Raw genomic sequence first — 16,438 nt, forward strand, 5'->3', positions numbered from 1 at the left:
GTCACTATGCTTTTGTTTCACTTTGGTTAGCTAAACATATGAACGCTTGTTGAAAATCACACTTGGAAGTAAGAGTCTCTATTGGAATAGCAAGCAATCTAATCTATTCCTGAAATTGTTAAATTATATAGTGTTATCTGGAAATGTAAAAATAAACTTCTAGGAATCTGTTATTCAGTTCAAAAAATAAACTGGTTGCATGCAGAATCTCAGAGAAACAATTGCGTGTACATGCAGGAATGGACAGATGTTGCAGCAGCAGAAGTTTGGGCCTGGGCATTCCAGTCGCATTTTTAAAATGATTTTAAATAATGTACGTATTCTTAACAAACTGTTACATGAGAGGAGGCAGAGCATGAAATAATATTTTAGTTTTGGAAACTATACAAAGATGTGTGCAGTAATTCAATACCTTTGATTTGAATAGATTCCTAGTGAGATTGGTGCATTCTTAATTCAAAAAAACTTAAAAAGTTTTACTGCTACTGAATTATACATATGTTTGGTATAATTTATTGTAAAACAGTAATGTTATTGTGAAAATAGTTTTATACAAAACAGTGACAATTTGCCAAAATCCTTGTATGTGTTGCCAGTGATATGCTAGTTTCCATTGTTATTTAAATGTACTCATCAGGGAGGTAATCCATTACAAAACATCACTGATCTACAGTAGTCTGGTTTCAGGCTACACAGTCACAGTACTTAGAGGGACTTTGACCAAGTGCAGGCTACGATTTAAGTGAATCCCAAATGTTTGCATATCAGCTATACATAATTGTGTTCACTCAAAGGAGGGCCCAACAGTTATAGCACAGGCCACAGTGTTGAGGGTCTCTGCACTGGCTAAGAACACCCAAACTTGTTTCCCAAGGGAGGCAGCAATTATGAACAAACAATTAAACAGCAATGGTACAGTGCCATAACTACACTGTTAACCGAAATAAATCAACCACAAATTATCGAAACAACCACCATATATTTTTCTCCCTTAATATTTGTTTTTCATTCCTTTTCTATATTTTATTGATTTATAATGCTTATTTTGCTGGTGCTTCCGATACTAGTTTGCTGATAGTTGATAGAAGGGAATTTTCGTGATGTTGATTGGTACACTCAGAAGCACAATATCACATGTGCAAATTTACATTACACCCCAAAACGGCATGCACGCGCATGCGAAACACCATATCTTCGACTTCTGGGGAAGTCGTCTACTAGTATCCCACCAGTCATTAATTACTCAGTACACACTTCCACACTGATTGGGTCGCTGTAGTAGAGCATACAACGACTCCAATTTGGTTCGCTGTCTACGACATGCACTAATAAAACTCTGCATTCTGTAACGCCGTTATATACTGTTCCTGTGCATCCAAATAAGTCGGCCCGACTTCGCTCGCGTTCCAGTGCACTTCTCTTCATAAATTAGAACGAAACATGTCAGCAGCAGAAATTTTGTGTTCGTAAACAGCGCCCCTTAGCCCGTGCTAAGGACTGGCCCTCCCAATGCGTGGATGCAATTGGGTCTATTCAAAATGCAAACATCAGCTTAAATCTTAGCCAGTACTTCATGTAGAATGAACACTATTCTTGTCCAGTATTATAATACCGTGAACAAACAAACATGTCATTCACTGCTAAGTCAGCTAGCTACACATATGGAGCTCTATGCTAGACCCCCCCCGATATAACTTACTGAACCATCCAACACTGTTTCGTACACATGCAGTAAGTAGTTGTGGAATATTTTCACAGATAATTTTGATATCACATTAAACCATTCATAATAGAGAAAATCGCAAAATATAGAAATGAAGCAGAGCATCATGGGTAGTTTTTAGTTAACTGTGTCTTAGCCACTTTAAAATCACCTTCCATCTACCCTTCAACACAAACTTCTACAGTTTATAACACACATTATGAAAAGTTACTGGTTAAGTATTTCAATGTAAAATGTTATAGTTTGGGTGTATTTGAAGATAAACTTTAGTTTTTTGTCATTATTAAAATGGGAATTTCTTAACCCCACTCATAAAGACAACTCTTTTTTCGGATTAATAACTCGCTGTTTATGTGACTTTTTGGAGTAACCAGCTGTTTATGTGACTTTTTTTGGTGGAAAGTCAGTTGCTGAGTATTTTTGGGGTTGCACACTGTTCGAATGTTCAGTAGTGAATGTCTTGTTTGTTTGTTCAAGGTATTATAATGATAGACATTGCCTTTATAAGAACAGGATGTAGTTCAGAGTCTCATTGTCAGTCCATTTTTATCTCAATAATAATGTCACAGAATGTGCTTGTATTGATTGTCAAGTTTAGTATAGTTATGAATAAGAATAGTTAAATCTTTAAATGGACATCAAGTACAATGGTATTTTGGGTGATTAGCCTGGGCTCAATGTTTGCACACACTTCGTTAGCGCCCGTGATAAGGGTCTAGACCGTATTTTGAAAATGGTTCATCTTCTATGTTCAATAACCTATTGCATTATACTATATATTATTAAGTCAACAGTATCAAGTGCATGATGTGTTGTGATTTTAAAAACAAATTAACCCAAAACTTCATATTTTTTCAAGATATATAATTCCATATTTCAAATTTTTCAAAATCTTGTATTTTATGTTTACCTACAATTGTACTGGCTTAAAATTGAAGCAAACTGAAGCGAGGGAGGAAAAAGAGGAGAGCTGTCAATCCCCATGTGCCATTACCGGGTATATCTGTGACATGAAAAAAAAAATGACCATTTTATTCATGTAATGAAAAATAAAATGATCATTATAATACCCATTAAAACAATAAATTATTATAACCTCCTCACTAACCTAAAAGTATGAATAAATATTCAAAAGTTGTGAAAATTAAAACTTTCCGAAACGCGACAGAATTTCCGAAAGTAATCCGGACGCTGTTATATGTGGATTGAATGAATGTAATAGGGGGAATCACTAGTTAAATACAATAAAGATTTAAATATTCACGCAAAAATAATATTGAAATATCTGGTGTTGATATATCGCCCAATGCTATTTCATACATATGTAGCTATTTGAATTACATTTTTTTTTCTCAATTCTTTATGTCATAATTGCCCCAAATCAACTCAAGGAAGGATATTTTGATATTACTAATTGTACACCAGTGTTTAAACAATGACGATTGATTTATTCAATTCATGATATCTTTAATTCTCCAATTGAAATATACATTGCTAACATCAAAACTCTCAGTTGAAAAGCTGATTGTTTTTTTTTAATTAGAACGCTAATTATTTTTTTTAAATCCACACACAAATATGTCATCGACAGTTATTCAAGCATGTCTCATATTTTCAGTCCTCTCTTAAAATAGGTGACACTCACAGCAAGACGAAACTGGACAAAATGTTGAACAGAATGTGATGAAAGATGGAACACAATTCCCATTAATAAAGTATATTCTGTCTGAATGTATACATGATGAATTGGGGCAACTTCTTGGGTACAAAGTTTGATGGCCGCCTACATACAAATTTCAATGTTATCACTAAAATGTTCAATAACATATACTTACAAAACGATCAATAGTAGTTGAAATGGGACATGCACATAAAACTACAATTGGTGGAGTGCAAACAATACACTCTACATTAAGTCACCAAAGCAGCTCGTGCAAAAGAATTTAGTCATATGTCAGCCATGCAAAATGAAACAAAACAAATCATCTTGAATTACAAATATGTATAAAACATTGCATTTAAAAGATAAAGAGAAAAAAGTCAACATTGAACAAGCAGCTTCAACCCGCTTTATTACTGACATAAATGGTAATCTTGATATTGAAGATTTTTTTCCTCAACAAAGTTGTTGCCTTAACTATGTTAATCACTTTCCAACAGTACTAGTCTTACTGCGTTTTCACCTTCATTAAGCTATTTCTATTAAAATCTATTTTATCTATGACTTGACTTTATTAGCTTCGTGAGGAGTGGCATCATTTTTTTTGTTTTATTTGCCATTCAATATTTTAATTTTACTTTTAGTTGTTCAGTCAATAAAATTTGCAGACAATACTACTGTGCAGGGTTTATCTATTCATTGTGTGCATTCGTGATTAAATGATCCTATTGTGTCTCAATGGTAACATGTCTCTACATTGCATGCGGGTGTTTGTCTAACCTACATAACTGAAATAAAATGAAAATGTGTGTACTCATTAATGGAACTAGGATGACTCCCTCTTTCGCCATTATTTTCATGTCCAACATAGAAACTACCATCCGAAACAACTCTCCCCTTAAACCACTCATCTGGCGCAGATTCATAGATGACATAAAGACCTCATGTCCTTCCTCTCCATGCCAACTCTGCCCACCCCAAACACTATCGATTCCATTGCAATTGGCCAAACTCTTAGAATCAGATGCATTGTGTCAGAAACACCCAACCGTCCCCACCAGCTCAGAAACTTAGCGCATTACCTCACCGCTAGAGGACACAATACTACCACACCATTTCAAACAAAATCCACAACGCCCTTGCCCGCCCCACCGCCTCCAAAAAATCAAATTCTGACCCACCTAGACCACTTCTTGTAATAACATTCTCCCCAGCCCTACCTAATAGCAGAACCATTCATCATTATTTCCACTACATTTTCGACAATGAAATTACAGCCCCACAATTTCCGACCACACGCATGGCCGCTTACAGACGACCTAATAAACTAAAAGATATCCTCACCCGCTCCACATTTCTCTCCCAACCCAAACCCACCCACACTAATCCATCCTGTAAATGTTGTCCACATTTCCGTCTCCTGGACACCATTATTTCTAAATCCAATAAATCTGCCCACCCCGCAAATCCTACCCTCACCTGCTCCACCACCCATGTCATCTACCTAATTACTTGCTCCACCTGCCAAAACAATACATTGGCGAAACCTCCAACAACATTTCCGATAGACTTCAACAACATAGATATGCCATCAGTTACAATCTGGATACCACCCTAGCCTCCCACTTCAATCTCCTCGACCCCGCCAAATTTCCCATATCCCCATCACGCAAATTTTCCCGCTAACACCTTGCAAAACAACTTATACAATCTCTCGGCATCACCTAGTCCCTCGGCATCAACTCCCACACCCAACAAAGGCGAAAATATTCCTCCACAAACCGCACTAAAAAATCTCCAATCATTTATTTTCTCACCGACAACTATTAACACCCAATCCGCCGCCTATACATCAAACCAAATACCGCCCTCTCTTTTCGCGACCTCAAACAACCCCTAGTTCACACACCCCCGCCCATCTAAACAATATACACCTCCTCCACCCTCCCGATTGGCCGCTCCCAACGCCATCCAACACCCTCACCTTTAAATACGAACCCCAACCCCTCAATTTTATCACTGTGTTCTCTGGTCTCCACCAAACATCAAGCTCCACCTCCAACCCAGTCTCTATCCGTTTCCTGACTCTACCATCCAGTACTTCACCATGGCTCCCACTCCAAGCCATACCCTCATCGTCACCCCACCCAGCGACTCACCTTCCTCAGTCCCCTTTTTCTCGATCTTTGCGCCCTCCCCGGTTAAAATTTCGTACACGCCCAGTTCGGCAACCACCTCCGCTAAAACACCACTCCCCATTCCAAAACTTATGACCGCCCAAACCACTACTTCCACAAAAGAAAAAAACAGCCCCACTGATGCCCATTCTTACCTCGAAACCAAAACCTTGACCCCGACTAAGTTTAAACAGTGCCATTCCAAATCGTCCAAACGCCATCACCCGTATAGAAGATAGGAAACTACCTACCCCCAAACTAAAATGTATTTTTCAAGACAACAAAAACCGCTTTTCCAAAGGCAACAAATAAACTGTCAACAAAAAGAGAAAAAATCACCACACTCATTCACAACACTCCATACACAAAGCCCACCTTCCACCAACCCCCGACCAAAAAAGAGAAATTATGTATGTGCATTCTATTCTTGAGACACATTCTGTTGCAAAATGTTGTTAAGACAAAACTGAAAGTTGACTCACATTTTGTCTTTTTGCTCTAAATAAAGGTTTAATTCCAGGAAAATAGAAGAAAATCAGAAAACATGGGGCCCAGGGGCACCGAAGTCCTTTGGAATTAAGTAGAAATTGGGGAAGCAGACATACATGATTTTAACTGCTACTGTTCAAGATTCTGACTATTAATATGTTTAAAATTCAGCAAGTAATCTTCAGATGAATTTAAAGAATCATCTTTGTTACCCAGTATACGTACACTGCTAGTCTTAGCACAAGTGCTATTAACTTGCTTTATATTTAGTTCCATTCAATTCATTACGAAGTACATTATCAGGTTCAGTGTCAAGTTTATTATCAGATATATTGCAAAGTAAATTATGAGATTCATTAGTAAGGGTTATACCCTCAATTTCCTCATTAATTGCGTGACTCTTTTCTGTGAAGGCAGACTCCTCATTAATTGGGTGACTTTTTTATGAGGGCAGTCTCCTCAGCTTGTTTGGTCCATCTGCATGTTCTCTGAAAAAAAGAATTAACACAAACAGGTTTAATGAAAGCACCATGTCATTCATACCTACAATGAATTTGTACCACATAAATTTAGAGGCCTAGAATTTGAATAAAAATAATGATTGCACAAATAAAATACTTGCATATTTTTTCACCACACATTTGTCGACTATCAAAACAATATGTAATTTAGCTATTAAGTTGCATATGCAAATCATCCACACTAGCAACATGACATGCAGATTACATCAAATCTGTTGAGATGTTCATTAGCTAATTTACATATGCAAATTACTCCCAATGTGTTATATGATGAGTGTCGATTAAGATATTGACAAGTCACTCAGTTCTATATCACCAATATATCGTTTTATTCACTCTTCACTGTGTTCAACTTATTCACATGAATCACATTAAATCAGTCATGTGGTCCTTAATCACAGTTCACATTGGCAATCACAATCACAATCACGTAAAACTGTGAAGCAAAATAAAACAATAACAATCTTAAGTACACAAATACATTAACATATTATTTTGAATGAGATAGTGCGGTAAAACGCCATCAACGAATTGGGGTCATAGGTCAGACCAACACAACACGACCATTTTATACCACTCGGGTTCACGATCAGAAAACTCTCGATTTCTCTTGCAAAAGACTTCAAAATTACACAAAATCATATCGACTGAAATCGGTGTATGTTCAAAAAACTATAAAATCATACCTCGTTTCCGGGTCACAGCTAATAGTCATGAAAAACTAGAGAAAGTGGACGCACATTACAACTGCGTCATAACTATTTAATCTTCGCTGGAGACCTTCAACCCCAGAGGGCGCTATGCACCAGAAGGTAAAACAGCACTTAAACAGCGCCAAAGCGCAAAACGAGTAGACAACACTCCGCAGGAGTTACATGGCTCCCCTAAATTGGTAACAATTTACCATTTATCCAATGATATCTAATTAAATATAACTATGGCTTCTCGACGGGGATTTCCCCTTTTAGTAACAATATTAACTTGTGTACAGGTCTATCGTACACAGAACCTTTAGCGATCAGCCTAACTCTCCGAACAAGTCCGTCTTGTCCCACAAATGTCTCAATTACTCTGGCCATTGGCCATTGATATCTTGGTAAACTCTCATCCAACATCAGGACGATATCACCTTCTTGTAGGTTTGGTTGGGACTTCATCCATTTGGATCTCCTTTGTAGAGTTGGTAGAAATTCGGCTCTCCATCGTCTCCAGAACTCATTAGATAGATACTGGACACATCTCCAACGCTGTCTACAGAAAAGATCTGCTTTTTGGAAAACTCCAGGGGGAGGTGAAAGAACCTTCGATTTCAGCGTTAGTATCTGACTAGGAGAAAGGGGTTGCAGAGAACTTGTCTTGGTCGTATCATCATAACTGAGGGGACGGCTATTCACAATAGCCTCGGCTTCTACCATTAATGTTCTCAACAACTCATCATCCAATTGATGACCATGAACAGATAGAAGTGCGGATAATGCATTCCGAGCTGACCGAATCATCCTTTCCCACACTCCTCCCATGTGACTCGAATGTGGGGAATTCATTTTGAAGGCTATCCAGTCACAGTTGTCCTTTAACAACTCTCTACTGATCTTACTGTCATCCATCTCTGCTAACGCTGCAGCCAGGGCACCTTTAGCTCCAACAAAATTGGTGCCTTGATCACTTCTGAGTTGACGCACTGGACCTCGGCGACCAACAAAACGACGAAGTGCGTTCAAAAAGGAATCAGTACTAAGAGAATTTGCTACCTCTATATGAACTGCTCGTGAATTTAAACAAGTGAACAATACTCCATAACGTTTCAACTCACGTCTACCATCTTTAACAAAGAATGGGCCAAAGCAATCAACAGCGCTATATGTAAAGGGGGCGACAGTCTCTAGCCTATCAACTGGTAAGTCAGACATTTTCTGACCCGACAACAACCCACGCAACTTTCTACAAGTTACACATTTCCAAACAACACTTCCTACGCTTGCCCTAGACGCTACTATCCAATAACCATAAGCTCGTATCTCATTAAGCGTCATTCCAGTGCCTGAATGACCGATTTTCTCATGGTAATGTAATATTAAGACCTTTGTAACATGCCCCTTCTTAGGAAGTAGAATAGGGTGGGCAACATCCTTTGGAAGGTTAGCTCTACGAATCCTTCCTCCTACACGTATAATTCCCTCCTCATCTAGGTAGGGATCTAGTCGGAATAATGAGCTTGTCTTCTTCACAGTTGGTACTGATCTAGAATTCTCCCTGGCAGGACTTGTAATTCTTGAACTCTGTCTCAACGTCTGTAACTCATCGGCAAAGTCTCTGCTCTGTACCATTTTGATAATCAGCTTTTCAGCCTGTTGCATCTCATCCACATTCACGGGAATGTAGTTTTGTTTAATCGTTGCTGAATTCATCAAGTGTACTTTCGGTTTTGAAATCTTGTGGTTCATTAACCTCTGTTTAAATCTTAGACAAACTGCTATGGCTCTCTTTAATCGATGCCAGTCAGAAAAGTACTCTACTCTACTCAGCATATCTTCATATTCATCTGGTATGGTGCTTGTATGCAGAACTGATACAGTCTTCTTAATCTCTGGGTCTGCATTATCAAGCATAAATGGCTCTGTCTTCGATGTAGAGCTCTGAGATTCTACTGTGGATAGAAGTACTGGACCTTTCCACCAGATAGAATTATGGATTAAATCATCTGCACTGGAACCTCTTGAAGCAATATCCGCTGGGTTCTTCTTTGATTCAATATATCTCCACTGACTTGGCTGTGTATGATCTTGAATTTTCTGTACCCTATTGGCTACAAATATGTGAAAGCGGGTAGACTTATTTGCAATGTACCCTAATACAACCTTGCTGTCTGACCAAAAGAAATGAGAAATACCATCATACTTCAGTTCCTTATTTAAGAACTCACTCACCAACACAGAAGTGACTGCTGCTGTAAGCTCTAACCTTGGTATGGTGATTGGTTTCACAGGAACTACTCGAGACTTGGCCATCACTAAAGAACAAGAAACATTACCCTGATTATCTTGTAGCCTCAGGTAACTGCACTGACCATAGCCGAGAAGACTAGCATCAGAAAAATGATGCATCTCAACTGTACTAAGCTCAACAATATCATCACCTTTGTAACACCTAGGCACCTTGAGACAAGCCAAAAGAGACAACTCATGCCTCCACCTTTCCCATTGCGATCTTGTATCTTCCGGGACTGGATCATCCCAATCCATTCCATCCTTGGTTAATCTTTGCAAAATCCTTTTCCCCATAAGCAAAACTGGAGAGACCAAACCAAGGGGATCAAAAATCGAGCTAACAGTAGACAATATACCCCTGCGGGTGAAGGGTTTATCCTTTATCTCGATTCGAAACTGAAAAGTATCAGACTCTAAACACCAATACACACCAAGTGCTCTTTCCACTGGAAGATTATCATGACAAATATCAAAGCTCTGAATATCCTTGGCTCTCAGATCAACAGGGATATTCTCGACAACTCGTTTATCATTACTAGCAAATTTGTGGAGCTTAAATCCTCCCTTGGCACACAACTGTGTGCAACTTTCGATCAGATTGATAGCTTGGGTGGGATCAGGAACTGACTTGAGTCCATCATCCATGTAAAAGTCATTCCTCACAAAATCTGCTGCTTCTAGATTAGATTCATCACCATTAACATCTGCAGTAGTTTTCAGTGCAAAGTTTGCACATGCTGGGGATGATGTCGCACCGAACAAGTGAACAGTCATTCTGTATTCTGAAGGTTCTTGGGTTAGGTCACCATCTTTCCACCAAAGAAACCCCAAATAATTGCGATCCTTAATATCAACACCGACCTGCATGAACATGGCTTCAATGTCACATATAATTGCCACAGGTTCCTTTCGGAAACGGCACAGAACACCAGTCAGGTTATTTAAGAGGTCTGGGCCCTGAAGTAGGTGATGATTAAGCACTTGTCCTTGATATTCAACACTACAATCGAACACAACTCGGACCTTCCCTGGCTTGTTGGGATTGTAAACACCATGGTGGGGGATGTACCATTTCAAACCGTTGTCATGTTCTTTATCATGAGGGGCTGCTTCAGCATAACCACTATCTATAATATTACTCATGAATTCAACATAGTCTGTCTTCAACTGGTCATCCTTTAGTAACCTGTACTTCAAACGTTTCTCTGCTTGAGCTCTGTTATTAGGGAGACTGATTTCAGGTTCTCTGAAAGGGAGGGGCATTTCAAAATGGCCATCTTCTCTTTGGTAGGAATTGTCTATCCTCCAGAGATATCTTGTCTTCAGACTTCCTTTCGTTGAAATCTTGCTCAAACATTTTATTGACCTGTAAGGGGCTAATCTCCTTGACTTGGGTTCGGTAGGTGAAGTGACATCTTTTACCTTCAGTATTTATCACTTGACAGTAGCTACTCAGATCATAATCTGGACTATTCATTACACCAATGACGCCCCAGCCAAGATCGGTTCTAACTGCATAGGGATCATCATCATCACCAGGTATGACCTCCCTGGGTTTCAAAGCACGAGGACAATTCATACCAATCAGAAGACCAATCTCAATATCCTTTCTGAAAGGAGGTAAATACTTGGAAACTTGCTTAAGATGTGGCCATCTGCTAACTGTATCAGGCCTTGCAATTTGGCTGTGACTTGCAGGTATACATTCTCGAGAGAAGACTGCTGGTAAGTCAATATTTATGGAACGGTCCATATTCATAACAACTAGTCCATCTATCTTGTTACACTCAATTACCTTTTCGGCCAGCATCGTTGATAACTTTATTTGAATGTTTGGACCATTTACGCCTATTTTCTCCATCATAGATTTTGTAATAAAACAAGAGTCAGACTGAGGATCCAACAGAGCATAAACAGTGGCTTGTTGGTTAGGTACGCTCTTATGGTGCAGGAAAACAGGAATTATAAGAGAATGGGAACATGGTAAAGAGGAATCCCTCTGGTGATCTATCTCGACTCTGTGTGAAGTGGCACATTCCAACCTAGGACTCATATCAACAGAGACATCTTCAGTATTTATTGGATCTCTGGTGGCATTATAAGAGTAGTCATGTAGAAGGGTTGGGTGTAATCGCTTGCAGATATCACACATCTTCTTATTTCGGCAATCACATCTTCTGTGTCCCCATTTAAAACAGGCTAAACATAAACCATGTTTTATCACTGTGGCATATCTATCTTTCAATGTCATTCTTTGGAATTGCTTACAGTACACCAAATCATGTGTTTCTTTACACAATACACATCGTTTCAGGTTACCAGTGAAGCCAGTCTGAGTGGCTGAGTCTCCTTGAGTATTTTTTGTTTCTCCTGTTGCTGTTGCCAAACTCTTAGTAGCTGTCCATTTCTTACCACTTCTCGTCTTTGTTTCTGTCTTGCTGTCATCATAATTCACATTCAAAGGACTGCAAGCTATACGTGCTTCTTTGCTGATGAAACTACAAAGCTGAGAGAAGGAAGGATATGACTGGTTTAGGGGATCGGTCAAACAGCCATCAACAATTCTTAACCACTTTCCACCTATTGACTTTGGTAGCTTTCGAAGTATTTTTCTATGCTCTTCGGGATCATTCAGAACCACAAGGTAGTTAACTGTATTCATTGCAGACTGACAATGCTGAAGAAAATCAGAAAATCGTCTTAACTCAATACTGTTACCATACTTGATGTATGGCCAGTCATTTATTTTCTTTCTGTAGGTGTCAGCGACCATCAGTGGATTACCATAGCGCTCAGCTAGGATTTGTTTTGCCTTAATGTAGGCCTCAGTGGTGTCTAACGTCAGTAGACCTTGTACCGCTGTTTTAGCCTCACCACTTGTATACTTCCTGAGGTAATACAACCTATCTGTGGCCAACGGTTTCCTATCTTCAATCAGGATCTCAAAGGATCGTATCCACGCTGGGTAATCATATATGTTGCCACTAAAAACTTCTGGTTCCTTCCTAGGAAGATCATCTTGTCTACTAGCTAACAAATCAGCAAGTTTTGATAAAACATCAACTTCAACCTTACCATTTCCATGATTAGGGGAAGCAAGTGGTTGTTGACATGATGATTTATTTGGAGTTAATAAGGTGTTGAACTCACGCTGTGGCTGGGTGTATATACACTCGTGTTTAACAGCATTAATATCAGTGAGAACATCATTAAGAGGGGTGCTTACATTTGTTTTAATGTCAGGTTTAAACTTGACCTCTGACCCATATTCATACTGTTCAAAGTCGTCTATGACCTTTGCTCTCGCATCACTTACAGCTATTTCTGCCTTTAATCTTAACTCTTCTTCTAGCCGCTTTAACTCCAATCGAGATAATTCAGTTTCATTTGCCAATCTTTGTTTTTCTATATCTAACTTGTGTCTTTCTTGTGATGCCGCCATTCTTGCGGCTAACTCAGCTTTACGTTGTTCTTCTTTTAGTCTCATTAGACTGGTGTTAGACTGCAAGGATGAGAGACTACCACACCTGCTTGTCTGAGAGAGCGAGTCACACTTTTCATCATCCTCTGTGAAGGAACTAACTTCTTCAAATGCGGCCAGGTATTCTTGTACAGCAGTTTTAAACATCTCCATATTTTGTCTTTGCTCAGAAAATAATTGATCATGTTGAGGCAATTCACTCTCACTTAACAACTCTCTGTATTTCTGTTCAGAGAGACTGAACCGTTCTGACAGTAGTAACCACTTCCTATAATGCCTATGTACCAACCTGGCATTCTCTTTAGCATTCAGCATCCTATAAATTTCATCCATCTTAAGGTGTAGCTGGTTATAAGATGTCTCGTATAATTTCTGTTTCTGTTGGGATTCATACTGGAAGCCCTTCTCTGTCATCCTTACGGGCCTACCAAATCTACTCACATATTGCGTGTCTTTTCCACTTGCCATGACTTTCAATAGTCCAACGGGCGAGTTTTACTGTGTTATATGACGAGTGTCGATTAAGATATTGACAAGTCACTCAGTTCTATATCACCAATATATTGTTTTATTCACTCTTCACTGTGTTCAACTTATTCACATGAATCACATTAAATCAGTCATGTGGTCCTTAATCACAGTTCACATTGGCAATCGCAATCACAATCACAATCACGTAAAACTGTGAAGCAAAATAAAACAATAACAATCTTAAGTACACAAATACAATAACATATTATTTTGAATGAGATAGTGCGGTAAAACGCCCCATCAACGTCTAATACAAGTGTGAACGAATTGGGGTCATAGGTCAGACCAACACAACACGACCATTTTATACCACTCGGGTTCACGATCAGAAAACTCTCGATTTCTCTTGCAAAAGACTTCAAAATTACACAAAATCATATCGACTGAAATCGGTGTATGTTCAAAAAACTATAAAATCATACCTCGTTTCCGGGTCACAGCTAATAGTCATGAAAAACTAGAGAAGTGGACGCACATTACAACTGCGTCATAACTATTTAATCTTCGCTGGAGACCTTCAACCCCAGAGGGCGCTATGCACCAGAAGGTAAAACAGCACTTAAACAGCGCCAAAGCGCAAAACGAATAGACAACACTCCGCAGGAGTTACACCCAATAATATGACATGACGATTACATCAATGTACATCTCTATAAAATTTGGTCAAAATCTGTCTAGTTGTTTAGGATTTAATCCAATTAGTGAATTATCCTTAATAGTGCATCTATTACAACAATGCACATCTCCCTATCAAAGTTGACTCAAAGGTCAAATATGTCGAATTCTTCAAGAGATAATCCCAATTTAAGAAAAATATGGAAATTAGATAAACACGCTACTTACCAGGAAAGTTGAGCGAGAGTGAACTACTTCCGGGTCGCAACCAATCATGTCGAAAAATGACCAGTCACTTTACGTGTACTTCAAGAGTTCAGTGAGTCATAGTACGTCCATGAGTGAGTTGACTGTCATGACCTCACATGCGATGAAATGTGGTTGGATAGTGGTGTTTTCCGAAAAGCAATAAAATTTCCCCCTGCCTGGCATTACAGCTAAAACAAGGTCAGCTTGGACGTTCAGTTACGAGATGTATAAAAAAACGCAGCCAGTGATACATTTCGAAAATAAAAATACAAAATAACCGCAATCAGAGGGACCGACCACGCGCGTTGGTAATAAATAGAACGCGTTGTGACACAGTCTCACCGGCCTCTTTCACTCACGCAATATAATTATGCTATTTCCCAGGGCACTTATATTTAATACATTGACGAAAAACACCACAAGACAAATGTAGATCAGGCTTGTAATTACTAGTAACTCAACTCGAACGCAATATTCATCACTGTAAAAGTGGATAAATTCGAACCAGCCAGCTCATGACCGGAGACGTCCGGTCGTCTCTGTCGATAACTCGCTAATTCACCATAATTGTGGTGGTAAACTGTTTAGCTGATTTTTTTCAGAAGATGGATATTCAATTCATTTTTCGTTTTATCCTTGTTTTTTCGTCTTAACCGTCAGTCTGCTTCATTGAATGTTTAGTTTGATAATTGATAAACATTGATTGATTCAGTGTGAGACTGTTGCTTTCAAGTTGTGTTTAATAATACAAAAATGATTTAAACTTGTTCCTTCCGTTGCGATCGTACACTATATATAGAAATAGGATGTGTTTGCGTTTGCGCGAGTGAAAGATGCAGGTGAGATATCTTGTCACAACTCGTTCTATTTATTTCCAACGCGAGTGGTCGACGCATTTTGATTGCGTTTATTTTGTTCTTGCATTCGCAAAATCTATCGCTGGCACAGTTTATTTTGTCATGTCTCACAACTGAATGTCCAAGCTGACTTTGTTTTGACTGTATTCAATAAAAGTACATTAGTCTTTACGAGTTTTGGATATATATCAGCATAATGCTATCGTCAACGCTCGAGTTCGTTTTTTCTTCAAAATGTTTAATTTGAAAACGACAAGTTGACAACATCGAGTCGCGTTTTGATCGTTTTTTATGATTCACGGGGCCAAGAAAACAATGTCAATACCTACCGATGATGTAATAATATTTTTGTGTTTGATTCCATTTACCCAATGACATGATTGACCGCATTACGATTTTGTGTGCTTCGCACAGACCATGGAGCTTAAACAAAATCCATGCACAGACCACCCACGCTCAGGCGAAGCGAACGGTACTTTCGGTGAAATGTGTAGCCATGTGCAATGTGTACGCCACCCTACAGTTTTTAGCGGCTGTAACAACAGGCATTTACACAGGGCTGTGCAATGTCATACTGTTAGTACAGCTAGTAATATTCTCTCAGTTAAACTCCGTAAAAACATGTCAGTACCTTCTGATGACGTTGAATATATGTTTGCGCTTAGACACGACTGACATGATTGACCGCATTACGATTTCATGTGCATTCGCACAGACCATCCACGCTCAGGCGATGCAACGGTACTCAGTGCAATATCGCACCATCAGTACCGGTTTAATATTTTCTCAGTGACACGTATTCCATCGTGATTCGATGAATAGCCGTATGTGTTTCATAGCTCTCTTGTCGCCGCACGTCTTTTTTTATTGTTCGACGGTATTAGTCGTCCCCAGAGGCGACTGACAAGATACAAAACCATACTACGAACATAAATAATAATGTAAAAATCAGTCGTACAAAAGAGCTATGAACCGCAGCTATGGATATAGCCGCTGGTTGTTGCCCGTCAGTGACCAGTTCGTGCAATAAAACAGCGCAGCAAGTGTTCAATTCGTCCAATAACACACACTACTTTATTAAGACAGCGCCCATGTAATCACAAATACACATCACGCATTGTATTCTATCAAAACAATTATTATACTTT

The 16,438-nt window shown here is 39.0% G+C and overlaps 1 protein-coding gene and 1 long non-coding RNA gene across 2 annotated transcripts; both read right to left on the minus strand.

The window, feature by feature from the left end:
• Positions 1–6,875: 6,875 nt before the first annotated feature.
• On the minus strand, positions 6,876–7,404 carry LOC146733729 (uncharacterized). Its single transcript, XR_014926694.1, has 2 exons — positions 7,257–7,404; positions 6,876–7,006 (listed from the first exon to the last, which is right to left on the minus strand). It is a non-coding gene; the product is annotated as an uncharacterized LOC146733729 (long non-coding RNA).
• Positions 7,405–7,505: 101 nt separating this feature from the next.
• LOC146733730 (uncharacterized) lies at positions 7,506–10,820 on the minus strand. The gene has a single exon (XM_085490923.1). The coding sequence runs from the start codon at positions 10,818–10,820 to the stop codon at positions 7,506–7,508; it is 3,315 nt and encodes a 1,104-aa protein (XP_085347049.1).
• Positions 10,821–16,438: the final 5,618 nt, after the last annotated feature.

Source organism: Saccoglossus kowalevskii, chromosome 16 (assembly GCF_978046115.1).
Source record: "Saccoglossus kowalevskii chromosome 16, keSacKowa6.1, whole genome shotgun sequence".
In the NCBI taxonomy this organism is placed as follows: domain Eukaryota; kingdom Metazoa; phylum Hemichordata; class Enteropneusta; family Harrimaniidae; genus Saccoglossus; species Saccoglossus kowalevskii.